Raw genomic sequence first — 27819 nt, forward strand, 5'->3', positions numbered from 1 at the left:
GTTGCAGTTGGGTAGCAGTCCCATTAGAGCCACAGTAGCCTATGATTAATGTTCTGCTGATTTCATTAAGTTTACTGTTAGGCTGGTACTGAAGACATTGGTGATAATGACTTGTCCAGATGGAGGGGGTATGGGTAAGAAGTTACACACGCGCACGCATGCACACGCACACGCACACGCACACGCACACACACACACACACACACACACACACACACACACACACACACACACACACACACACACACACACACACACACACACACACACACACACACACACACACACTCCTACCACTGGGCTGGCACTCGGAAAAGGCAGCTATCAGCAAGACAGCTAAATAAAATGCAATACAAGTTGGCACAGATTAAGTGAGCCAGGGACATTAAATGGTACTGAGGCCCACTACTAGCCTGTGGCCAGACATATTGAAGTGAGGCGGATAGGTGGGAATGTGTGACCGGCATAGCCTACTGGGTGGAGGTACTGTATCCTACTGGGTGGAGGTACTGTAGACTACTGGGTGGAGGTACTGTATCCTATTGGGTGGAGGTACTGTATCCTACTGGGTGGAGGTACTGTATCCTACTGGGTGGAGGTACTGTAGACTACTAGGTGGAGGTACTGTATCCTACTGGGTGGAGGTACTGTAGAGTACTAGGTGGAGGTACTGTATCCTACTGGGTGGAGGTACTGTATCCTACTGGGTGGAGGTACTGTATCCTACTGGGTGGAGGTACTGTATCCTACTGGGTGGAGGTACTGTATCCTACTGGGTGGAGGTACTGTAGACTACTGGGTGGAGGTACTGTATCCTACTGGGTGGAGGTACTGTATCCTATTGGGTGTAGGTACTGTATCCTATTGGGTGGAGGTACTGTAGACTACTGGGTGGAGGTACTGTATCCTACTGGGTGGAGGTACTGTAGACTACTGGGTGGAGGTACTGTAGACTACTGGGTGGAGGTAGGCAGGGGGCAGAATGAAGTGCCACTGCCAAGGCAACTGTGTACTAAACATAAGCTGAGCCCATTCATACAGGGTCTCTCCAGTCTCTCTCTTTCAAATACTCACATGCACACTAACATGTGTGCCAAAACACACACACATGAACAAACACACACACACTCATTGCCATTGACAAATAATGAAATCCTCTGGGATTTATATTTCCAAAATGCAAAACTCTAACAAATTAATATTTTGTACTTGTCCATTCATTAACTGTTCATCCTGGAGCTGTTCTCAGAACACATCTTTGTGCATTGTGGGAACATAACACATATTTGTGCATTGTGGGAACAGAAAACATATTTGTGCATTGTGAGAACCTAACCCATCTTTGTGCATTGTAGGAACAGAACACATCTGCAGCCATCCCAGTCTACATTTCAGGGGAAAGTTGGGTTCCTTTTAAAAAAAGTTGTTCCTCCAGAGTAGATGTGTTTTCTTCCTGTTGGAAGAAAGAAGTGGTGCTAATTCTGCTCAGAGAGGGAAGGATGGGGGCTTTGTAAGACAGCTGACATATTTCATAATTAAAGGCCACAGCACACACAACCCTCAGACTGCACATGTGGTCTCACTATGTGGAGAGAGAGAGAGAAAGAAGGAGAGAGAAAGAGGGAGAGGGAAGGGGCAGAGAGAGGGAGAGAGAAGATGGAGAGGGGAGAGAGAAGATGGAGAGGGAAGAGAGGAAAGAGAGAAAGAGAGGAGAGGGAAAGAGGGAAGCTGAGGTCTGTGCATGTTTTCTACTGAGGAGTTAGACAGAGTTCAGCCTCTTATTCCAGGCTTCTGAGTTCTCCTAGAAAACATAGAACACAATAATACAACGTCTGGCTACGCAAAACCTGGTAGAGTTGGGTCTACAGGCCTCCAAGAGTCTCCAGGTGGTGGGTCTCAGTGAGACCTGTTGTGGCTAGTAAAAACACTGACGGGTCACAAGAGCATCACTGCACCACTGTGTGTGTGTGTTTCAGTAAAAAAGACAACATGATGTACTCTTTCAAATGAAGCTTTACTAAACATCTCAACATATTCTCATTTCAGTATGTACAATAGGGTTGTAAACTTCAGTATGGTTCAATTTAACGTTTTTACAGAGTAATATGAACAGTTTCCTATACATCCTTGAAATGAAATAAACTTTGACAAACATAATCTTTAAGCATGACATTTACAAATGACCCAGCTGTTAACGTCAAGATAATGATACTCATTGTACATTGTGATTCATCATTGAAGGGTAAACTACATATACAAATCTGTTTCGGTTCCAAAATGAAATGTGCGTGATTTCTCATCACAGTCACTATGATGTTTCTGTACCCAAAGTGAGGTATCATTTGTAAAGCCAGAAAAGGTTTGCAAGTAAAAGCATCATTTTAAATGAGGCTTAAATATCTTTGAGTTAAAAGAGGAAATAAGTATTACATCATAGCTCATAACCCAAGGAGAATAAAAATAATTATGTGTACAAGGTCTTTGTAATAGTGGTTCATTATCCAATGTAATACTGTCCCAATGTAAATGCTGTAAACAGGGTCTGGTATTAGATAGTTACACATTTGGTTTTTAGATCTACAGTACCATTGAAAACACAAGTCAAAAGTCAAAAGAACATGATTGTCAACCCTGATAAAGAAACGTTTTGTTGCTTAGTTGGGTGGTCACAAGAATAATTAAAGCTACATACACTTATTGCAATAAATACACTTTTCTTACGGTATCTTAAACACGCACACACACACACACACACATACAAACATACATACACACACACGCTGGTCGGAAACAGGTTGGTTATAATCCTGTGCTTCTTTGTAACATGAGTCTCCTCACACAGAGTATCAAGTCATCAACGTCCTTACTGTGTGATATTTATCATTATGTACATCTCTTGGTTCATGTACTTTACATTAGGAAAACAATTGGTTTAAATCATATTCTAACATGTAGCAACACACAAATATCTGTATCTTGTAACTGAAACTATAAATGACAGCTTTATATCATTGTTTCATAAAACACAAAAAAATGCCCACATATTGTATAATGTATACCATGTCACAAGTCAAAGTGGTAACCTAGAACCCCTGTTCCCTCATTGACAAATGTAATGTCAGTCTTGTGTTTGCTGTCTTGATGAAAGCAGAGTGTCCTCTCCACATGTTTTAAAGTAATAATTTTCATCCTTTGGTTCGATTTTCCATATAGCATTGGTGGACGGCTCAGTCCCATCCAAAGTCTTGTCCAGTCATCTGGTAGAACCTGATGTTGAATGGCCTGTAGAAATCCCTGAGCCTCTGCAGCACCTCTGGTGAGATCTGTGGATGAGGCCTTCCTTTGGACTTCCCCAGACACCGGGGCCTGCTGCTTCCCTCTGGCTTCTTCAGACAGGGGAATCCCTTAGTCTGGTTGAAGTAAAAGTGCTTGTCGCTCACCACCCTCTTCAGACCCAGGAAGTCCTGCACCCGGCCCATCTCCCCTGCCGGATCGGACACCAGCCGCTCACCGCTGACGAACAGGAAGTGAGATAAGGGGAAGTGCTTGAGCCAGTTCTCCAGGTGCTTGGCGTACAGGCCGATGCGCACAGCGCTCCACGAGGTGTCGACCAATCCCGTAGAGGTGTTCTTGAGGGCCAGGCTCTGGAAGGAGGGGAGGCCGGGTTGTTTGGACAGCGTCTGGGTATAGTCGGAGACTGCCCGGGTCACGGGGTCGCGGACGACCACAATGAGCTTGGTGCGGCAGTTCATGGTGCAGAGGCGACGAGGAGCCTCCTTGGTCACAAAGTAGCTGGGCGTCTTCTCCATGGTGATCTGACCTTCCAGGGTCCGAGGCATCAGGTTCCTGACAACAGAAATGGAGAAGAATCAGTTACTGTCAGTCACTCAACGACATGTCAAACTTCACACTATGCAGTGTCATAAATAGCTGGAACATTTATTAATAATATACTGTACATTGGATAGGATTCTTACATCTGTGTATTTTCACAGAAATGAAGAAGACATTACAGACACACAATTTTAGATACACATCTTTGTCTAAGCCAGATATACATCCTTCAAGTTCAAAACTTTGTCCAAAAATGTTTTTTTATGGAATGTTTCATTTCCAAAAACACTGTTTTCCTCTACAAACTCAGGTATGAAAAATTGTATTCTTAACTGCCACAAATCCAGCATTGTATACCTAAATTAAAGCTTCTCCTAAACAGTCATGATTAAAAGAGTACAGTCTATGTTTATGAACCAGTCCCCAGCCCATCCCAGTCCTGGTATAGGAGCCATGGGAAACTGGGAGGCCGCATAGCCAATATGGATCTGATGAGCCAAAGCCACAAGAACCACTTAACAGCAATTTCCTTAAGACTTCCTTCTCCAGCCCCTTTTTCTGCACCGCAGAGTGATGTGTTCCCCCCACAGGCAGGCTCTGTGGAGAATTTAGCCGTACCAGACGAAACAGATTCAGGACTGCTATGAAACACAAGGCTAGCTAAGGTGCTCAGCTCAGTTACACCGCCTTTCTCACAGCTACTTTTAGTCTTAGATCATAGACACCTCTTGTAAGAGATACTGTATACTGGAAAAAGATACAACAGATAAAGTCCCAACTCTGTCCTGTAGGCAAAGATGTAACTGAGGTGTCATAAGAAACGGTTCCATAAGAAACATTCAGTTCAGACAGGAGAACAAGCCTCTGTCACCTCTCTCAGCATCTGTTCTTCTATCTGCTCTGTGCATGTTCTGACATGGCTGTTTGGCTCAACAACAACCCCAAAATCAAGTGCAGTGATGTCTACTATAAAGTATAAATCTGTCAATGTGCACTTGAGCAAGGCACTTAACCCTAATTGCTCCAGGGTAGCTGTCAACAGTGGATGATCCCTGGCTCTGACCCCACTCTCCGAGGGTGTCTCAGGGGAAGTGGGATATGCAAAAAACAAACTGGTATAGGACAAATGTAATCACCCACCTAATTATTAATTATCGTATCTACTGTACTGTACTGTACTGTACTATACTGACCAGGGAAAACTCCAAGCTCTACTGTCTATAATTCTGCTTCATCTAAATTCATCTGAATAAATTCTGTTATATGCCATGTGTCTGGTCTGGGGGATTTGTGGGTAATGTGTGGAGTTGGTCCAAACCTCTACTGACGTCTGAGGCCGCTGTTTTGTGGTAAGAATGGATTCAGGGAACAAATTGTTTTACTTAACAAAGGATGAGGAGAAATGTTAGTTAATAGCAATTACTTTTCCATCCATCCATTCATTCATCCATCCACATCATAGGCCTACAGATGTAGGATCTTAATTTGAGCCAGTTTGCTACAGCAGGAAAAGGGAGCTAGACGGATTACTTCATCCTATCCCAGGTATTCCTTAAAGAGGTGGGGTTTCAAATGTCTCCGGAAGGTGATGAGTGACTCCGCTGTCCTGGCGTCGTGAGGGAGCTTGTTCCACCATTGGGGTGCCAGAGCAGCGAACAGTTTTGACTGGGCTGAGCGGGAACTATGCTTCCGCAGAGGAAGGGGAGCCAGCAGGCCAGAGGTGGATGAATGCAATGCCCTCGTTTGGGTGTAGGGACTGATCAGAGCCTGAAGGTACGGAGGTGCCGTTCCCCTCACTGCTCCATAGGCAAGCACCATGGTCTTGTAACGGGTGCGAGCTTCAACTGGAAGCCAGTGGAGTGTGCGGAGGAGGGGGGTGACGTGAGAGAACTTGGGAAGGTTGAACACCAGACGGGCTGCGGCATTCTGGATGAGTTGTAGGGGTTTAATGGCACAGGCAGGGAGCCCAGCCAACAGCGAGTTGCAGTAATCCAGACGGGAGATGACAAGTGCCTGGATTAGGACCTGTGCCGCTTCCTGTGTAAGGCAGGGTCGTACTCTCCGAATGTTGTAGAGCATGAACCTGCAGGATCGGGTCACCGCCTTGATGTTAGCGGAGAACGACAGGGTGTTGTCCAGGGTCACGCCAAGGCTCTTCGCACTCTGGGAGGAGGACACAACGGAGTTGTCAACCGTGATGGCGAGATCATGGAACGGGCAGTCCTTCCCCGGGAGGAAGAGCAGCTCCGTCTTGCCAGAAGTCTTTTAAAACCTTAAATACACTATAAGTTTTACATGTTCTGCATTGCAGAAATGTTATCCTGCAACAAGGTGATCAAATTAAGATCCTACATCTGAATAGTCTGTTATTCTTAAGGAGACCTTATTGTGGCTTTACTGAAATAAACAACTTCAACATATACTCTATGGACAGCCAGCACTTGAAAAAGTCAGTTTGTTTTTTATGAAAAGATTATTGAAGATTCGCCAAAACAATAATGGAGAATGACAGGAGTCCTTTCAAGTGCGTCTATTATTGACAAGGGATGAAGCGCCCATCAAATGAAGTTCAAAGAGTTTGTCCAAACAGTGTGTGATCCTAGTTTAATTTAGCCAGTTATTCCCCAGCAGGACTCTGGCAGTGGTTGCTGACTGACTTTGACGATGGTTCAGAGACTTTGTTGGGTAAATCAAACGGTTCATTAGGCCTTGTGTCTGCTGCCAGACATGACATGGCACTAAAACAGAACGGTTTAGCTTAACTGAAGTTGGAATGAAAACCAAACCAAGAAAGGAGGGAGGGAAGCTAATCAAACTAACAAGTAATCTCAAACAGGTTACAGTCATGATAAACACAGATAGTGACCTCTGTACATTTCATATTTTATTTTAAATAGTTTTCAAAATGATATATATATTTAAGTATTCGATAGCATGGGCATGCTCTTGGTTGGCTTTTGAGGAGGACTAAGAGTGTTTTTAACACCCCTCTATAATCTCTTTATACCATATTTTGGCTTTACTTTAGTTGAATTACTAGGTGGACCAATACCTTCAACCCTGTTGACATTCTAGAGAGCTTCAGCAATCTCTAAAAGCTCAAATCATACAGTTAACAGAGTGGAACAACAACATGACCCCCTATTAGCTCTGAGCTAAACACTGGTTAACAATAGTTCAGCAATGAGTCATCTGTAGTCAAAGTACAGGGGTTTTGTACACTAGGTCTTCTATAATCACAGGTGGACAGAACTAGAGCAGTTGTACTGTGACAACAGGGAAGGCTGCTGAGGGGAGGATAGCTCATAATAATGGCTGGAACGGAGCAAATGGAATGGCAATCTAATGTATTCAATGTATTTGATACCATTCCACTAATTCCGCTCCAGCCATTACCACGAGCCCGTCCTCCCCAGTGAAGGTGCCACCAACCTCCTGTGTGTGACAAAGATGTCTGTAATCTCCAAACAGTCCGGATGACACAAACACACATTGGTCAAATGTGCAGAAAAGACTACAACACATTATCCACTTTCAACAGCTTTGTTTACAATAGTGGGTGCTGGATATCCACGTTTGAACGTTCATCAACAAAAGTAATATAAAATAACACCGCAGCATTATATTCTGCTAATGTGTTTACTGTTTAAATGTAGCCAATAAACACATCCCATTTATTGATTAACATCCAAAAATGTTAATTCCCTGTCCTGTCTGTCTGTCCCCAGTCCTGCTCTGCCAGATCGATGTGTCTGTCTCTGTATATCTGTGATGACAACAGATATGACAGGACAGCGACAACAGATACAGTCGTAGCCTAATGGAGGTGATGATGTTGGTTGGGTGTCTCCTGTCTGGCCTTGGGTGTCTCCCCTCATAAGTGATGTTTGTCATTGCTGAAATGGGCCATAAGAACTTCTCCTTCCATATTTATGAATAGTTAATGTGATGCACCCTCCCCAGGTCCCTATCTATCTCCCTTACAATCTGCCTCATCATCATACAATCAATAGGAGCCACTCTCTCCCTATCATCAATGTGTTTGTGTGCCTTAAGTGTCAAGCACAATCGACATGCATTTGTGAATATGTAGAATAGTGGGACATATGCTTCTTAGGACATTCTTCGAAATGAAAAACAAGGAACAGCAAGCGTCCAGCTAGCTATAACAAAGTGTAGCTTAAGAGCTAGCTAAAACATAGCGTAGCCCAAGAGCTAGCTAAAAGTGTACCCAAGCGCTAACTAAAAGTGTAGCCCAAGAGTTAGCTAAAACATGTCTGACTGCTACAGTACTTGGAAAGGCAGCAACAGAACAGGGTAGAGTTCTCTATCTGGGGCTTTCTTGGAGAGCTTTTCTGAGCTATCCACATTAGCCAGTAGGTCCCCGCTGTTAGAGGAAGTGGGTATTTTTACCCTGAAGTGATATGCTGCTGATTATACGACTGATATGTAGTAACCAATCTGGAGCGGAGCGAATAAGCTACCCCCCGCGGCTAGGATGTGGCTGACACATTTCCTGCCTTCACCATCATAACCCTGTAAAGTACTGGTACTACTACTACACAACATACTTCACCTATACTGTGTCTTCCTGTAAGAGAAACATGGGAAGTCTTGTGTCTATGGAAAAGTGAATTGCTAAGACTTCAATGAATTATGAATTATGACTGTACCAAAATATTTATAATATCAACAGTCAAGAAACACTATTTATTTGTTCAAACCTCACACCGTTCTGCTTTAGAACTGTAAAGTAATCATAATGCCTCCACTTTACTAAGAGGCAGGAGAAGCTGACTGAAGTGGACGTTGGAGTTGGAGGATCTGCTCACTAGGTTTATTGAGCACAGAGCTTGTTGGAAGTAGTCTCTAAGTATTCAAGGCCCATATTCACAGAATCTCAGAATAGGAGTGCTGATCTAGGATCAGATCCCCCCTGCCCATATAATCTTATTCATTAAGATCTGAAAGCCAAAACTGATCCTCGATCAGCACTCCTTCTCTGAGACGCTTTTTGAACACAGACCCATAACTCTGTCTGTGCGATCCAATTAGAGAGACTGAAAATCAGCCCCATAAAAGAGGCAGGAGCGCAAACAACAAGCTGAAGAAAACAACAACTCCCAGCAGCCCTGCTGTGCACAGAGGGTGTCGGACAGAGACAGACAGACAGCCTGAGGGGACAGGCAGGGCAGGGCTGTCTGACTGACTGTGGGAACCTTTCCCAACGTGCAGTGCTTCCTGCCTCTCTGGATAGCTTGATAGCATGTTGTTTACTGTATTCTCCTTGAATGACATGAAATCAGGCTTAAACCTGGAACCTTTAAGGTTCAATGACTGTTATGTGATGTTATGTAAATTACATTGAAATTCTAAATACACAGTGGATGTTTTGACTCTACTCTGTATAGATACTTTCCAAGCATTCCTTCAGTTTGACTGCATTTCACCTACAGGATGTAAACATGTCAAAAGAGCACGAGGAGGCTTCCATTTCCCCAAAGAGAAAACATAAACCGGTCCCTGATGATGTGATTTGATATTTGATATCACACTACAACAGGAAACGGGACACACTGTACAAGAAGAGAGCCACTGAACCTTTGACATGTGTACCGTACGTGTGACATTGAAGGACCATGGCAGGCCGACATGCTGGCGACCTGTCTCTGATGTCAGGTCTTTGTGACAGCTGAGCTGACGAGTTATAGCGTTGGCCCGGCCGTGGTGCCAGTAGTGTGTCAAGGCCGCCAGACCTTGGGGCAACACATGGGGCAACACATCATGGCCTCAGGATGGCCTCAGGATGGGCAGGGCTGCTGTGATTGAACACCAACACTAGCCAAGCAATATGCAACATTCTGGAACAGTCTCAGTAAAGAACAGAACCCACAGAGCTGTAGCGATGTCATGATTGCATGACTGAGAATTAACCATGAACCCACCCAAACATCCGTACCATACCACTCTACCCTCTCTGTCCCTCTCCCACCAACCGCTCTATCAAATGCTATGGAGCCAGAGACCAGGGGTGCCAATGTCTGATATCCCCATACCACACACACACATCCGCATCACAACCCCCCCCCCCTCCCTCCATGACATTCTATGAAACACTATGGAGCCAGAGACGGGGGGTGCCATGTCTTAGTAATCTGACTCACAGCAACATTACCCCCCCCCCATGACACTCTATCAAACACTATGGAGCCAGAGACAGTCTGAAAAATACAGTAACACTACCCACACACCCCAGACATAGCCTCACATCCACACCACTTTTCCCACCCACACACACAAACACACATACACATACACACACACACACACACACACACTATCTGGTGTGTCTCAGAGACGTAGTGTGTGTCAGCCTGGAGGTGAAGGCCTGTGGATTCACAGTGGGTCTCCCATCAGGCTCCACTGCCCACATCCACCCATTCATACTGTGTAGGCGTGTAGGCGTGAGATGCCTAGATGTGACAAGTGTGCAGGAGGGCATGAGATGAGAAATGTGTGGTATCGGTGGAGAAAGTTCTGTGTGTTAGTTGTGGGGGTGCTAACGGGCTGGAGATCTGAGGTGTCAGGTGAGAGAAAGGCAGATTGTGGTCCTCTATAGCTCAACTGTAGCTCAATTGGTAGAGCATGGCACTTGTAACGGGTAGTGGGTTCGATCCCCGGGACCACCCATACGTAAAAATGTATGTGCACATGACTGTAAGTCGCTTTGGATAAAAGCGTCTGCTAAATGGCATATTATTATTATTATTATTATTATTATTATACTCAGACAGGAAGAGGAAAATAATGGTTATACATAGTATATAGTAGAGTAGGGGGAAGTAGCTACACCAGAGCTTGGGACTAAAAGGTTCTATCTGTAATAATATGATTGTGAGATAATTGGCTTTACATTTCTGAACCCTCATTGATTTGAATGGTGTCAGCTATTTTTATCTTTTTGGTTTGTTTTACTTAACAACATTAATTGGGGGTATTTAGAGCACGATATAGGAAGAGAACATTGAACAGAACAAGGTTATGTAGATTGAACCGTATAGTCCCAAGCTCTTGTAACAGGTTCCTTAAACAAGAGTAGGATACCATTATCATAGGTGTGATAGAGAGATATGAAGGACTCTCCAAAACGGTTTAAAAAATTAAATAATGTATGTGTGTATGAGCGTGCATGTGTATTCAAGGGTGCGTGTGTGTACGTGTGTGTGTACATGTGCGTAGGCTTCTCTTTTTAGAGATGAAGTGCAGTGGAGCCCATGACTAATTAGTGACTAGAATAGAAGTGGCCAATCATAATGAAGTATCATCATAGGATCTGAGGTCAATAATGTGTCTCCGGGGAGTTTTCTGGGGAACGGCTAATGGCTTCAACATTTACACACATGAAAGTACATAGGCCAAGCAGTCAAAAACCATGTAGCCGCTGTCAGTCCTGGGCTCAAATACTATTTGAAATCTTTCAAATACTTTGAGTGTTTGTTTTACCCTGCCCGCGAGTGCCAGGTGGGTGGGGTTTGGACTTTTGGGACCTTTCTATTGGTTCAATTGCAACAGGCAAGGTTAATGAGGCACAGATAAAGCATTTGAACCCAGGTCTGGCCGTTGTTATTGTAGGACGCCAACGGTCAGCTCCATGACATGCTGCTGCCATTCTATATTCAACTGTACATACAAATAAAGGTTCACTTTAGAAACATATACTTAAAAGATTTTCATGTTACTGCATTTAGCTCTCGTTTGATTGAGACCTTGAAATAGTTTGATTAAGTGTGACAAAGCCATTGGCCCATGAGCCCTCTGGGTAATTTCAGGCTATTTCCATTAAACATTTTCCATCGTTTTTAACCTAACATTATTCTTTGTGGGGATGGTGGAGAAACCATGCATGACAACCCAAGGCATCTGAAACATTTCATTTTGGCCTGTCGAAGCGAGCTATTATTTCTCCTCACAAACGCATTTCTGCTTCCTACTCCTGACTGACTGACTGACTTATTACCGCTGGGAGTGCAGCTAAAACGACAAAACGTTCTGATGTCTCCTCAGTACTTTATGGGATCGCTAAAAATAGAGCACAACACACCTCAAATGATTATAATTCCCACCATATGTGGTGTGAGTATAGGGCCTAGTAGTCTATTGTATCCCACCCCCACCTCCACATCCACCTCAACCCACCCAGGCCCAACACGATTAAAACACTATGCAACTGAACACTACAGCCACTTCCTGTTCTGTTTGCAACTGAACGCCGCAGCCACTTCCCGGCCTGTTAGACAACTCAACACGGTATTCAGCCTCTACTTATCATTAATGGCCCCAGGGCAGGACAGTGAGGGAATGAGGTGTTGGGAAAATCACCTTTACTCTAATGGAAAATCAGGCTTGCGTACTGTACTGTAATAATGTGTTACTTTTATAGTCTGTTTTATACATTGTCTGGACTGAGAGTGATGCTGTGAGATGTTTTTATAAGTTTAGCAGAGTTGAATCGTCGTTGTGTGAGATTGAAAGAAGATTTTGAATTTGTATTTAATTTAAATGTTTTCATATTTTATAAACAGTACAAAACATACACATACAATCGACAACATCATACAAACATCAACTACATCACAGCTGCCCAGACCCACTAGCACACACCCCCATCTCCAGTGCCTGCATCACTTTCCGCCACATGGCCTCAAACTGCACCCTTTTGTTTCTCTCCGTAGCCCACACACTTTCAATATTTAAATAATAAATCACTCGATTTTTCCATTGTGTTAATGATGGCAAATTGATTGATTTCCACGTTTTTAGTATAAGTTTTTTCAAGATGAGTGATGAGAAGAAAATCGTCCAACCCATCGGGTATCTCACTACACTCCCATATGCCATATGTCTTGAAATATGCAGACAGATGGATTAAAAGTATGTTTACATTGTATTACTTCTGACAGTCAACTTTGTAGCTCCGCCCACAACTTCCGGATTTTATAGCATTAATAATAATATAATATGCCATTTAGCAGACGCTTTTATCCAAAGCGACTTACAGTCATGCGTGCATACATTTTTTTTTTGTGTATGGGTGGTCCCGGGGATCGAACCCACTACCTTGGCGTTACAAGCGCCGTGCTCTACCAGCTGAGCTACAGAGGACCACAAGTTTACTGTGCATGACTGTAAGAATAGCATTCCCAGAAAGCATGGATTATTGAGTCATTATTAGTTTTACACACAGAATTTCTTATTCGGTACTAATGCTATGACCAAGCCTCATGGATTGATACAGTGAGTGTCAATTTTGCTTATATATTTTACAAAATCAGATCCATAATCAGAAAAAAAGTATAATTGTTTTATTTTGACTGAGACCAGAAGCACTCATCAATAAATCTACAGTTTATGTCAGATGAATAGGAGAGAAATTAATCTTGTCTAATCAATATTGTGTCATGCATGATCAATGTGTTTAAAATTCAAAATGTGATGAGGAGGGAAGTGAGAAAGAAAGGTTATTCCATATTTATATCATTGAGCATTACACTATTCTTACAGAATGTACCCATTGGAATTCTGAAGATGGTTATAACAACAACAGAAAGGTCTATAACTATGCATTGACTACAGTATCATTTAGCTTGATAGAGGTGTGTTGCTCCTGCAAGCTTCCAGCAGGACTACAATGACTGTTTCATGTGCAGAGAGGGAGTATGGTGTAGCTGTGCGCTAAACAGCCCATTTAAACGTTGTTTTGCTTCCATAATGGTCATTGCAATAGATCTTTTAACATTTGGTTGATAACACTAATGAGCATATCACTGATAACAACAGTAACCAACAAGGAGCGGCAGGTAGCTTAGTGGTTAAGAGCATTGTGCCAGTAACCGAAAGGTTGCTGGTTCTAATCCCTGAGCCGACTAGGTGAAAAATCTGTCGAAGTGCCCTTGAGCAAGGCACTTAACCCTAATTGTTCCTGTAAGTCGCTCTGGATAAGAGCGTCTGCTAAATGACTAAAATGTAAGGACAGTGAAAATCCACCTGTTGTCATCATCACATCCATATGACTTCATCTATGGCACTTTGTGAGCCTATGGGATTTCCAGTACTATTGACATGCCCCTATGCCGCTGCCCTTAAAGGATTTATACTATATTTTAATTGCAATCCGATTGGCTGAGGCCTTCGGTGTCAGGGGTAAAGGTCAGCCAATTGACAAGCTGTCAAAATATTGATGACATCACTTGCGTATTGGTGTTTTCCCTCAAATTGAAATGCAGTAATGATCTTTTCATGAATCACGCTGTATCATCATCACGCATATTCACTGTATGCTTGATTGTGTTCATGCACAGTACAAATCATGATAACAGGACATTCACATTTAACAGCTTGCCTACTATATGTTTTTAGAATTTCAATATGTAGCTAGTGTATCTTTCTGTATGAACGTGAGGAGTGGAACAAGTGAACAGCATCTTATTCATAATTCTTTAATATTTATGAAAGCAATATGAAAAATAAGTGGAGATCCATTTTGTCCAGTCCAGTCACTATGGCTGAGTTTACACAGGCAGCCCAATTCTGATATTTTGTCCAGTCCAGTCACTATGGCTGAGTTTACACAGGCAGCCCAATTCTGATATTTTGTCCAGTCCAGTCACTATGGCTGAGTTTACACAGGCAGACCAATTCTGATCTTTTGTCCAGTCCAGTCACTATGGCTGAGTTCACACAGGCAACCCAATTCTGATCTTTTGTCAAGTTCAGTCACTATGGCTGAGTTTACACAGGCAACCCAATTCTGATCTTTTGTCCAGTCCAGTCACTATGGATGAGTTTACACAGGCAACCCAATTCTGATCTTTTGTCCAGTCCAGTCACTATGGCTGAGTTCACAAAGGCAACCCAATTCTGATCTTTTGTCCAGTTCAGTCACTATGGATGAGTTTACACAGGCAACCCAATTCTGATCTTTTGTCCAATTATTGGTATTTTGACTCTTATGGTCCAGATGTCTGACTGGACTGTAGCTCTTTCTGATGTGATGTCTGACTGGGTTCAATCCAAACTCAAATAAATCTCCTCTCTGCCTCAGAAGCATACATGAAGAAGCTAATCTCATATAATTCACTGTCTGGGTAAAACATGTCAGAACCAATGGCTAGTCTAGTACACAACACGCTAAGGCATTGACTGACGGATGGACTTTGTCAACGACGTCACACATCTTGTAGCCAGCTTGCAGGTTTTGAAACATGGCACTAATTTACAATGTATGAAATTTCACTGCATATTCAGTGGTCCTATTCACAAGAGGGTTCTCTTTTGGAGGAATATGTGTGACATTCTTTCTGGGATTTGAGAAGTTAGGGGGGGGGGGGGGATGTTAGCAAGAGAAAGCACAAAAGTAGAAAAGCATATTTCATACAGTTTGGCTTATTCATACAGTATAACTCAATAGGACTGGATAGAATTCCATGATCTCTCTTGATCCATCTGTCTTAAATCAAGTCTTTATGGCGGTGTCACACTGGTATACACAAAGATTTAGTAGCTTGTAATATTTGTAATATTTGTTAGTCATCAATCCATTAGGAGTATTTTCTACCATCAGCCTTTCCAAGAAGTCTGTTTTCTCCCAGTCCCTCCCTGCTTTACCTATAGACGTGTTTACATGCCATCTAAATGACAAATGTTTTCCCCCCAGAATGAGCCAACGAGGCATTATGTCATTTCCATACAATAAAGACCCAAAACGTTCATAAGAAAGCAGAAAAACTAATTAGTTCATTATAAAGTCATCAACAACAGGAGGCAGATCTATAAAAACAGTGACAACTCATTTACTTCATTGTGCCCGCGTCGTGGTAACATATGGATAACACTCCATGCCATTGTGCCACGGAAAGCTGAGGTTTGCTGGTTTTCCTGTTTCAACTGTGTCTGGTGTGGCTCTCACAGCGCCCATATGAAAAACATTGGCCCTAAGTCTATTTAAACCCATGAAACAACACAGAATATTATTAAATCTCCCTTTTCATTCTGATGGGACTGTTCTGTGGCTTTTTCCAGTTCAGTAATGGCCGTAGGCACACATGCAAACTACACAGACACACAAACGCACGCACACACAAGCATAGACGCACGCGTGGCCGTACACACACACACACACACACACACTTTCTCATGCACACACACACACTACTCTCTAAGGCTCTGTAAAGTTGAGGAAAATAGCTGGCAAGAATCACAGAGAGAAGTCAGTGGGAAACACTTAAAAGAGGTCTGAGCAGTTTTGTCTTATAGCAGACAATGATTTTTGGAAGAACATGCGTGGGATGGGATTGTGTATCTGTGTGTGTGTGTGTGTGTGCGTGTGTATGTGTGTGTGTGCACACGTGTGTGCGTATGTGCATATTAAGTCTCTCCAGTATGCCTATTGCCCCTGTATGTCCCTGTGGTTGACAGTCATAAATAATAATGTTTTTTATGACAGTGCACGAACAGTCCCTCTCCCACTCTATTAGAATCAGATGCAGTCATCATATTTCACTGTCCAGGATATATGGCTCCAGGCATATTATCACAATGCACTAACTGTTGTCAACTCTCCCAACTCTCTTTCTCTGTCCATAATCATGTGTGTCTCTCTGGCAATGACAACACATTTGGTTCCAAAACTACATGAGGCAAGGGTCACACAATGTAGATAAAAAGTGTATAATATTGTTCTCGTTATAAAGCATTTCAAAACTATATTTTTTGTTGATTATATTCAAATACAAGAAGCGAGATTCACAGGCCATTTGGCGGGTAGCTAGAGCTCTGACGACAGTATGCAGCTGTCATGGATTCTGAGAGGAGGACAGAAGTTCATACACACACTGACATGTCAAAGCAAAGGGCTTTAAGAGGAGGCTGTCACATGTGTGTGTGTGTGTGTGTGTGTGTGTGTGTGTGTGTGTGTGTGTGTGTGTGTGTGTGTGTGTGTGTGTGTGTGTGTGTGTGTGTGTGTGTGTGTGCATGGATGAGTTCCCACCACCAAACTGTCACTGTCCTCTCTCTGATCTATGGATGCAAACAGATCCAGTCTTTCACACTCTTCAAGATTCAGTGACAAGAATTTCATAGCCTGGTCGCAGATCTGTTTGCCAACTCCTATGGTCCCTGGGAGTTGGCAAGACAGCACAGATAGATCTGGGTCCAGGCTAGCTTATTGTTTCTCTATATCTCACATTTTACTGTATATGATAACAATAACTGTTCTGCAATAGGAAAACAATGCACCTTGAAGAAGAAAGGAATACCTCTCGTTTAATCCATTCATATTTTCCTTCTCCACTTTGTCCTATCACCTTGTCTCCACCCTTCCATCTTACTTTCGCTTGCCCCAAAGTTTTGACCCTTTAGGCTATTCAGCAGCATCTTCTGACAAAACACTGAATTAATAGCAAGCAATGATTATGATCGTATTACATCCCATATAACTGATGTAGGTGAGCACTACAGAATGGTTCTGGTAACATACGTACTGTCGCTTTTGTATAACTCCATCAACTGTCCTTTCAAACAATGTGTTGCTCATGACATCACTGATATGACTGAACACTGTTTCTAGTTGCTGTGGCCACATCTGCATGTGATTGTGATGGTGTTGTGCCTGCTAAAGCCCCGGCAATTAAAACACACATAGTATTTCCAGATACTACACACACACTACCCTGCCCTGCCTCCTGGAAACCAGTGCTACCACACAAATTACACATAAACACTTCTCCTTCATCTGCCACTCTTAATGAACAGAGAGACAGGGAAAGAGTGCGAGAGAGAGAGAGAGAGGGGGGGGAGGGAAGGGAGGGAGGGAAGGAAGGAAGGAAGGAAGGAAGGAAGGAAGGAAGGAAGGAAGGAAGGAAGGAAGGAAGGAAGGAGAGAGAGAGAGAGAGAGAGAGAGAGAGAGAGAGAGAGAGAGAGAGAGAGAGAGAGAGAGAGAGAGAGAGAGAGAGAGAGAGAGAGAGAGAGAGAGATACCAGCACCAGCAGCATGGTAAAATGATCAGTGGCAAAAGTGTTTCCATGTGTTCGTATGTTTTAAGTTTACATTTTGCTAAAAAGGTTAAGAAAAAATAAGAAAAATATTAAATTACAGCTGAGAATTTCACACTCTCTTCTGCTCTCTCTCCCTCTCTTTTTCAAACTCAAACTATCTGTTATCAAATTCTCTCCCACTTCATCTTCCTCCATCCATCCCATGTTGTTCCTATATGAGAGAAAGGCTTATCTACACTAGCTAGACCCTAGATCAGAATGTTCTGAAGCTACAATAGCCTGATTCTAGATCAGTATGTGCTGTAGCTACAATAGCCTGATCCTAGAGCAATATGTGCTGTAGCTACAATAGCCTGATCCTAGATCAGAATGTTCTGAAGCTACAATAGCCTGATTCTAGATCAGTATGTGCTGTAGCTACAATAGCCTGATCTTAGATCAATATGTGCTGTAGCTACAATAGCCTGATCCTAGATCAGAATGTGCTGTAGCTATAATAGCCTGATCCTAGATCAGAATGTGCTGTAGCTACAATAGCCTGATCCTAGATCAATATGTGCTGTAGCTACAATAGCCTGATCCTAGATCAGTATGTGCTGTAGCTACATTAGCCTGATCCTAGATCAGAATGTGCTGTAGCTATAATAGCCTGATCCTAGATCAGAATGTGCTGTAGCTACAATAGCCTGATCCTAGATCAGTATGTGCTGTATGTAGCCCATTCCTCTGACTATCATTGTCATGCTAAACATGTCAAACACAGTCAGAGGAATGGGCCGAACTAATGAACATAGAGCCTCTTCACACTTGCTACACTTTTCCTCAAAATACGGTCAGCTACACGTATTACTCAAATATAAACTAGCATACTTGCAGTGGTGGAAAAAGTACCAAATTGTCATACTTGAGTAAAAGTAAAGATACCTTAATAGAAATTTACTCAAGTAAAAGTGAAACTCGCCCAGTAAAATATCAACATGTCCCTGACTGAGTCTGTAATACCAACATGTTTCAAGCAGACCACCATAGTCCCCGTGCCCAAGGACACTAAGATAACCTGCCTAAATGACTACCGACCCGTAGCACTGACGTCTGTAGCCATGAAGTGCTTTGAAAGGCTGGTCATGGCTCACATCAACACAATTATCCCAGAAACCCTAGACCCACTTCAATTTGCATACCGCCCCAACAGATCCACAGATGATGCAATCTCTATTGCACTCCACACTGCCCTTTCCCACCTGGACAAAAGGAACACATACGTGAGAATGCTATTCATTGACTACAGTTCAGCGTTCAACACCATAGTGCCCTCAAAGCTCATCACTAAGCTAAGGATCCTGGGACTAAACACCTCCCTCTGCAACTGGATCCTGGACTTCCTGACGGGCTGCCCCCAGGTGGTAAGGGTAGGTAACAACACATCTGCCACGCTGATCCTCAACACGGGGGCCCCTCAGGGGCGCGTGCTCAGTCCCCTCCTGTACTCCCTGTTCACCCATGACTGCATGGCCAGGCACGACTCCAACACCATCATTAAGTTTGCCGACGACACAACAGTAGTAGGCCTGATCACTGACAACTATGAGACAGCCTATAGGGAGACAGAGACCTGGCCATGTGGTGCCAGGATAACAACCTTTCCCTCAACGTGACCAAGACAAAGGAGATGATTGTGGACTACAGGAAAAAAAAGAGGACTGAGCACGCCCCCATTCTCATCGACGGGGCTGTAGTGGAACAGGTTGAGAGCTTCAAGTTCGTTGGTGTCCACATCACCAACGAAATATCATGGTCCAAACACACCAAGACAGTCGTGAAGAGGGCACGACAAAGCCTATTTCATCTCAGGAGATTGAAAATATTTGGCATGGGTCCTCAAAAAGATCTACAGCTGCACCATCGAGAGCATCCTGACTGGTTGCATCACCGCCTGGTATGGCAACTGCTCAGCCTCCGACCGCAAGGCACTACAGAGGGTAGTGTGTACGGCCAGTACATCACTGGGGCCAAGCTTCCTGCCATCCAGGACCTCTATACCAGGCGGTGTCAGAGGAAGGCCCTCAAAATTGTCAAAGACTCCAGCCACCCTAGTCATAGACTGTTCTCTCTGCTACCGCACAGCAAGCGGTACCAGAGCGCCAAGTCTAGGTCCAAAAGGCTTCTCAACAGCTCCTACCCCCAAGCCATAAGACTCCTGAACAGCTAATCATGGCTACCCGGACTATTTGCACCCCCACCCCATCTTTTTACGCTGCTGTTACTCTGTTAATTATTTATGCATAGTCACTTTAACTCTACCCACATGTACATATTACCTCAACTACCTCAACTAGCCTGTGCCCCCGCACATTGACTCTGCACCGGTACCCCCCTGTATATAGCCTCCCTACTGTTATTTTATTTTACTTCTGCTCTTTTTTTCTCAACACTTTTTTGTTGTTGTTTTATTTTACTTTTTTATTAAGAAATAAATGCATTGTTGGTTAAGGGCTGTAAGTAAGCATTTCACGGTAATGTCTACACCTGTTGTATTCGGCGCATGTGGCAAATAAAATTTGATTTGATTTTGATTTGTTTTGAAAAGTCTATAAGTATTTGGTTTTAAATATACTTAAGTATCAAAAGTAAGTTTCTAATTGCTAAAATATATTTAATTATCAAGAGTAGAAGTATAAATCCTTTCAAATTCCTTACATAAAGCAAACCAGACGGCACCATTTTCTTGTTTTTTAGCCAGTGGCAAACTCAAACACTCAGACATCATTTACAAACGAAGCGTGTGTGTTTAGTGAATCCGCCAGTTCGGAGGCAGTAGGGATGACCAGGGGTGTTCTCTTGATAAGTGTGAGAATTGAACCACTCAAAATGTAACGAGTAGTTTTGGGTGTCAGGGAAAATTTATGGAAGTAAAAAGTATATTATTTTCTATGAGTTAGGTGTGCTTATTGATTCAACCCTCTTTGCCTACAAAGATGAGACTGTAACATTTAAGTTCACATTTAACATTTTAGTCATTTAGCAGATGCTCTTATCCAGAGCGACTTACAGTTAATCTTAAAATAGTGTAACTAGGTGGGACAACCACATATCTCAGTCATAGTAAGTACATTTTTCCTCAATAAAGTAACAATCAGCAAAGTCAGAGCTAGTAAAAGGGAAAAAGTCAGGTTAAAGCCTATGATCATTCAAGAGGACATGGGCTTTTAATGGGAGTGCACCATTCAATTTCAATAGAATATAAAGTACCAGTCAAAAGTTTGGACACGCCTACTCATTCCAGGGTTTTTCTTTATTTTTACTATTTTCTACATTGTAGAATAATAGTGAAGACATCAAAACTATGAAATAACACATATGGAATCATGTAGTAACCAAAAAAGTGTTAAACAAATCAAAATATATGTTATATTTAAAATTCTTCAAATAGCCACCCTTTGCCTTGATGACAGCTTAGCACACTCTTGGCATTCTCTCAACCAGCTTCACCTGGAATGCTTTTCTAACAGTCTTGAAGGAGTTCCCACATATGCTGAGCACATGTTGGCTGCTTTTCCTTCACTCTGCGGTCCGACTCATCCCAAACCATCTCAATTGGGTTGAGGTCAGGGGATTGTGGAGGCCAGGTCATCTGATGCAGCACTCCATCACTCTCCTTCTTGGTAAAATAGCCCTTACACAGCCTGGAGGTGTGTTGGGTCATTGTCCTGTTGAAAAACAAATGATAGTCCCACTAAGCCCAAACCAGATGGGATGGCGTATTTCTGCAGAATGCTGTGGTAGCCATGCTGCTTAAGTGTGCCTTGAATTCTAAATAAATCACAGACAATGTCACCAGCAAAGCACCCCCACACCATGACACCTCCTCCTCCATGCTTTACGGTGGGAAATACACATGTGGAGATCATCCGTTCAGCCGCACCTCATCTCACAAAGCCACGGCGGTTGGAACCAAAAATCTCCAATTTGGCCTCCAGACCAAAGGACACATTTCCACCGGTCTAATGTCCATTGCTCGTGTTTCTTGGCCCAAGCAAGTCTCTTCTTATTGGTGTCCTTTAGGAATGGTTTCTTTGCAGCAATTCGACCATGAAGGCCTGATTCACACAGTCTCCTCTGAACAGTTGATGTCTGTTACTTGGGCTGCAATTTATTTGGGCTGCAATTTCTGAGGCTGGTAACTCTACTGAACTTATCCTCTGCAGCAGAGATAACTCTGGGTCTTCCATTCCTGTGGCGGTCCTCATGAGAGCCAGTTTCATCATAGCGCTTGATGTTTTTTGCGACTGCACTTGAAGTTCTTGAAATGTTCCGGATTGACTGACCTTCATGTCTTAAAGTAATGATGGACTGTTGTTTCTCTTTGCTTATTTGAGCTGTTCTTGCCTTAATATGGACTTGGTATTTTACCAAATAGGGCTATCTTCTGTATATCCCCCCCCACACACACCTTGTCACAACACAACTGATTGGCTCAAACGCATTAAGAAGGAAATAAATTCCACAAATTAACTTTTAAGAAGGCACACCTGTTAATTGAAATGCATTCCAGGTGACTATCTCATGAAGCTGGTTGAGAGAAGGCTACTACATGATTCCATATGTGTTATTTCATAGTGTTGATGTCTTCACTATTATTCTACAATGTGAAAAATAGTTTTAAAAAATAAAGAAAAAACCTTGAATGAGTAGGTGAGTCCAAACTTTTGACTGGTAGTGTACATGGATTGTATGTTAATATGGGATGTCATGTTGAACTGTATAAATGGTGTTTAAAACACTGTCATGATGATTAACAACACCCCAGGGACTTATAGCTTCTTCATCTACATCAAGTCAGGCAGGGTTGTATTGACACACACACATACACACACGCACACACACTTACATCTGACTGTCAATGTGTACATCTCTATGTCTGTTATTGACAAAAGCCTTCAGTAGAATTCTCCACAGGTGAATAGCTTCCCCAGGGGAGAACACTGCTCATCATCTACCCGTCATCCTATCTCCATTTATCATCCTACATCGGCTGAGGTGTCATCTTTCTCCAAGGCTCAACATGCAGCTTCAACTGAAACTGTTGTGAACAATACACATACAACAAAATGATATGCTAGATGTTTATATAGCAACTGATTTGATATGTATGAAATACAGCCCCAGCCCCCAATTCACAGATTCGATTCAACAAGATCACTGCACAATTGGCTAGAAGCCGCGCATGGTTTTTACTGGCACTGATAAACACTCAATGAACATTGTAAAGTAGCAGAATATGTGCCTTACCTGTACCACTCAAGTCCTTTCTCGTAGAACCTGTCGAAAAAGTGAGGTTCTGCCCCGACAGCTCTCACGTCCGGATGAATCCGCAGGAACTCCAGCAGAGCGCGCGTTCCACCTTTCTTCACGCCGATTATGATGGCTTGGGGGAACTTCTTACTCTCAAATGTGTTGGACACGGGGATGCGGTTACCAGCTACATTTTCCTTAGTGCTCTCCGGTATCTCTTGTGGGAGCAGTCCGCCTTCAACCCCCTGTAGCGAAGCGACGGGCTCGTCCGTTGAAGGGTCTGTCCTGTTCCAGTGAGTCGGGTCGCCCGGGTGGTGAGGATAAAGTCGCCCTGGCGGTCGTAGGTTGTCGTACGCATGGTCCGAGACATAGTCTCTGTTTACAGTGTGATGGTCGAACATCTGTCTCGGCGCCGAGTCACATAATCCGGTAAGACAGTAGAAGAAATAGGTGAAAATCACGACCATGGTAAAACACACAGATACTTTGGACAGCGCCTTTCCAAAGTTGAGCCTTGTTCTACAGCCCACACTACATCCCATGAGTCGCTGTCCTGTTCGTTGCGCAAGGAACAAAATGTTGTCACCATACTGCTTTTTCTTACGTTGAATAGCCTAACTGTTCTCTATCTAACTATTTCCTAAATCCTGAAAAGTTTAGGTGTTTCATCATCATAACACCCCAAAAGTGAAGCATTGTCATCGAACTTATCACGGTGATCCTCATACCATTGTCACGCATCATTACACAAGACAGAAAACGGGTCTTTAACCTTTTTAAACAAGCATTTGTCATTCTGCATGGCTCAACACTTTTCATTCAGTAATGATTCCACTGCCTTGCTGTGTGCTCAAGTCAGCTCTGGTGATCTCTCATGCAAGGTTTCCCCTCTCCTCTCCTTCAAAGATTGCTGACACACCCTTTAAAAAATCTCCACCCTTCCCTTCTCTAGCAATGGATAACATGCCCCATGAGACGTTTAGCAGCATTCAATGGTGTAAGCTATTGTCAACAGCTGGTTCTTTATTCTACTGTACTTGTTAAGCTATACACCTCTCTTCATCCTTCCAGACTGGGTTGTGTAACAAGCATACATTTGAATCAATTTACAGCCCACAGAAAATAATACCATCTCTATTTAACACAGCGTATCAACTTTTAAAATCAAAAGAGTAATGTATTTTAATGGTGCATGCTGTCCCAGGAAAAGGACAAAAAACGAATAACAACCTTTCACCCTTTGAACCTCATGATAGATGAAACGTTCCTCTTATGGATGAGAAAGACCCTCAGGATATCCATCCAAACCATTGTACTTTATCTGCACCTCGAGACTCCTTGTCATAAGAACAAGTGGTGCGGCAGTCCTTTCATATCTACTGACACAAGTCTCACAACAAAGACTTGAAAAGCAGAGCCCTGCCCCAAACTCATTCCCAAGCATACCTGTTGTAGGTGGGAGAGAGATCATCACATCACACTGTAGGTCTATAATGTATAGAGTTTCAGGGCCGACAAAGGTGTGTGTGTGTGTGTGTGCACATGCGTGTGTGTGTCAGGTCCTTTGAACCTGACTAATACCAGCGTCTCCAGTTTGAATAAACTGGAAGAGAGATCATCCGTCTGGGAACCACATGCACACAGACACCCCTGGGGGAAGAAGCTATGGTACAACCCGAGAGAACTGACAGAGAGAGGGGGAGAAAGAGTGTGAGGCGGAGATGCAGTTTAAGCCCCACCCTCTTCAACATATATATCAATGAATTGGCGAGGGCACTAGAACAGTCTGCAGCACCCGGCCTCACACTACTAGAATCTGAAGTCAAATGTCTACTGTTTGCTGATAATCTGGTGCTTCTGTCACCAACCATGGAGGGCCTACAGCAGCACCTAGATCTTCTGCACAGATTCTGTCAGACCTGGGCCCTGACAGTAAATCTCAGTAAGACAAAAATAATGGTGTTCCAAAAAAGGTCCAGTTGCCAGGACCACAAATACAAATTCCATCTAGACACCGTTGCCCTAGAGCACACAAAAAACTATACATACCTCGGCCTAAACATCAGCGCCACAGGTAACTTCCACAAAGCTGTGAACGATCTGAGTGTCACGCCCTGATCGAGAGAACTCTCGTTGGTTGGGTCAGGGTGTGAGTTTTCTGTTGAGATCTATGTTAGTGTATTTCTATGTGGTAGATCTAGGTTGTATTTCTATGTTTGGCCGGGTGTGATTCCCAATCAGAGACAGCTGTCGCTCGTTGTCTCTGATTGTGGGATCTTGTTCCGTTTAGGCTTGTATGTCTATAGCCTGAGGACTTCACGTTATGTTGTTTCTTGTTTTGTTTTATGTTTATTGAGTTAATAAACATGTACGCTTTTCACGCTGCACCTTGGTCTGAAACGTCTCTCAACGTTCGTGACAGAAGATCCCACCACAAAAGGACCAAGCAGCGTGCCGAGGAGGAGCGAATAGCTTTGTCACAGGTGGGCAAATGGTGGTCATGGGAGGAGATATTCGCTGGGAAAGGACCCTGGGCGAAGGTACAGGCCCTGGCAAGAGAGGATCAACGACAACGCCAACGGGACCAACCGCTGAGGAAGCCCGAGGGGGCTAGAGGGGTGATCGGGAATCGAGAGAGGAGAGCCTCGACCACTGCACCCAGTGGGGCTCCAGTTGGAGTCCCTACGACCATGGGATTAGGAATGGGAACAGTTTTACACGGAGGAGTCGGAGGATGACGACGACGATGAGGTTCTGTTCCCTAACTCGTGGGAGCTCCCGGAGGAGTCCTCACTGGAGGAGAATTGGCGAGAGAGAGAGAAGGACTGGAGCAGTCTGAGAGAGGAGGCTACCACGTTACGGGGGCTGTTAGCTCAGATGGAGCAGGATTTATCTGTTCAGAGGGAGGCGCTACAGGAGGCTCAAAGGGAGAAGGAAGTAGTGGAGGCACGGAGAGAGGAGCTGGTCAGGCAACAAAAGGAGTGTGTGTTCATTGAGGAACCTAGGTATGCAGAGATACGCACTGTGTCGCCAGTGCGCATTCACAGCCCAGTGCGTCCTGTGCCAGCGCCCCGCACGTGTCTTGCGAAAGTGGGCATCCAGCCAGGACGGGTTGTGCCAGCTCCCCGCACCAAACCAGTGGTGCGTGTATCCAGTCCAGTACGGCCCGTACCTGCTCCCCGCACCAAACCAGTGGTGCGTGTCTCCAGCCTGGTACGGCCTGTACCTGCTCCCCGCACCAAACCAGTGGTGCGTGTCGCCAGCCCGGTAAGCCCCGTGCCCGTTCCACCGGTGCCTGGTACAGCACCGGTCAGCTGCTCCACTCCGGAAATGGTGCCCAGTCCAGCTCCGGTCAGCGGATCCGCTCCGGAGCCAGATTAGTCCGCTCCACCGGTGCCCAGTCCAGCTCCGGTCAGCAGCTCCACTCCGGAGCCAGAGCAGTCCGCTCTACCGGTGCCCAGTTCAGCTCCGGTCAGCGGATCCACTCCGGAGCCAGAGCAGACCGCTCCACCGGGGTCTAGTTCAGCGGCTCTACTCCAGGCCCAGACGTCAGCCCCTCTCCAGGTTCGGGGTCTCCCACACCAGGGTCCAGACAGGGCTTGGTGCATCGTGGGAGGAAGGAGAGGGGGAAGCATCGCGCCGAGGTCCAGACCAGACCAGGGGCGCAACGGGGAGGCAGAGAGGGAGAGGTCGTCACGCCGGAGCTGGATCTGCCTCCGAGGACGAAGGCCCACCCGGACCCTCCCCTAATGAGTCAGGATGGTGCGGCCGGAGTACGCACATTTGGGGGTGGGTACTGTCACGCCCTGATCGAGAGAACTCTCGTTGGTTGGGTCAGGGTGTGAGCTAACTCTCTCTCCTCTGCTCTTGTCCTTCTAGACCTGTCTGCTGCCTTTGATACTGTGAACCATCAGATCCTCCTCTCCACCCTTTCCGAGCTGGGCATCTCCGGCGCGGCTCACTCTTGGATTGCGTCCTACCTGACCGGTCGCTCCTACCAAGTGGCGTGGCGAGAATCTGTCTCCGCACCACGTGCTCTCACCACTGGTGACCCCCAGGGCTCAGTTCTAGGCCCTCTCCTATTCTCACTATACACCAAGTCACTTGGCTCTGTCATATCCTCACATGGCCTCTCCTATCATTGCTACGCAGACGACACACAACTAATCTTCTCCTTTCCCCCTTCTGATAACCAGGTGGCGAATCGCATCTCTGCATGTCTGGCAGACATATCAGTGTGGATGATGGATCACCACCTCAAGCTGAACCTCGGCAAGACGGAGCTGCCCTTCCTCCTGGGGAAGGACTGCCCGTTCCATGATCTCGCCATCACGGTTGACAACTCCGTTGTGTCCTCCTCCCAGAGTGTGAAGAGCCTTGGCGTGACCCTGGACAACACCCTGTCGTTCTGCGCTAACATCAAGGCGGTGACCCGATCCTGTAGGTTCATGCTCTACAACATTCGGAGAGTACGACCCTGCCTTACACAGGAAGCGGCACAGGTCCTAATCCAGGCACTTGTCATCTCCCGTCTGGATTACTGCAACTCGCTGTTGGCTGGGCTCCCTGCCTGTGCCATTAAACCCCTACAACTCATCCAGAATGCCGCAGCCCGTCTGGTGTTCAACCTTCCCAAGTTCTC

General features: G+C 44.5%; 1 protein-coding gene across 1 annotated transcript; it reads right to left on the reverse strand.

Annotated features, from left to right (window-relative positions):
• Positions 1-1676: 1676 nt before the first annotated feature.
• On the reverse strand, positions 1677-24026 carry LOC121568797 (heparan sulfate glucosamine 3-O-sulfotransferase 6-like). Its single transcript, XM_041879231.2, has 2 exons — positions 23175-24026; positions 1677-3846 (listed from the first exon to the last, which is right to left on the reverse strand). The coding sequence occupies exons 1-2, from the start codon at positions 23717-23719 to the stop codon at positions 3228-3230; spliced, it is 1164 nt and encodes a 387-aa protein (XP_041735165.1). The 5' UTR covers positions 23720-24026; the 3' UTR covers positions 1677-3227.
• Positions 24027-27819: the final 3793 nt, after the last annotated feature.

This window comes from Coregonus clupeaformis, chromosome 7 (assembly GCF_020615455.1).
Source record: "Coregonus clupeaformis isolate EN_2021a chromosome 7, ASM2061545v1, whole genome shotgun sequence".
Lineage (NCBI taxonomy): Eukaryota > Metazoa > Chordata > Actinopteri > Salmoniformes > Salmonidae > Coregonus > Coregonus clupeaformis.

Excerpts from the sequence above, each read along its gene's own strand:
- LOC121568797 (XM_041879231.2), bottom strand. The coding sequence starts at position 23,719 with ATGGGATGTAGTGTGGGCTGTAGAACAAGGCTCAACTTTGGAAAGGCG. Across the intron at positions 3,847-23,174 it reads AAAGGACTTGAGTGGTACAG|GAACCTGATGCCTCGGACCC; the intron begins GTAAGGCACATA and ends TTCTGTTGTCAG.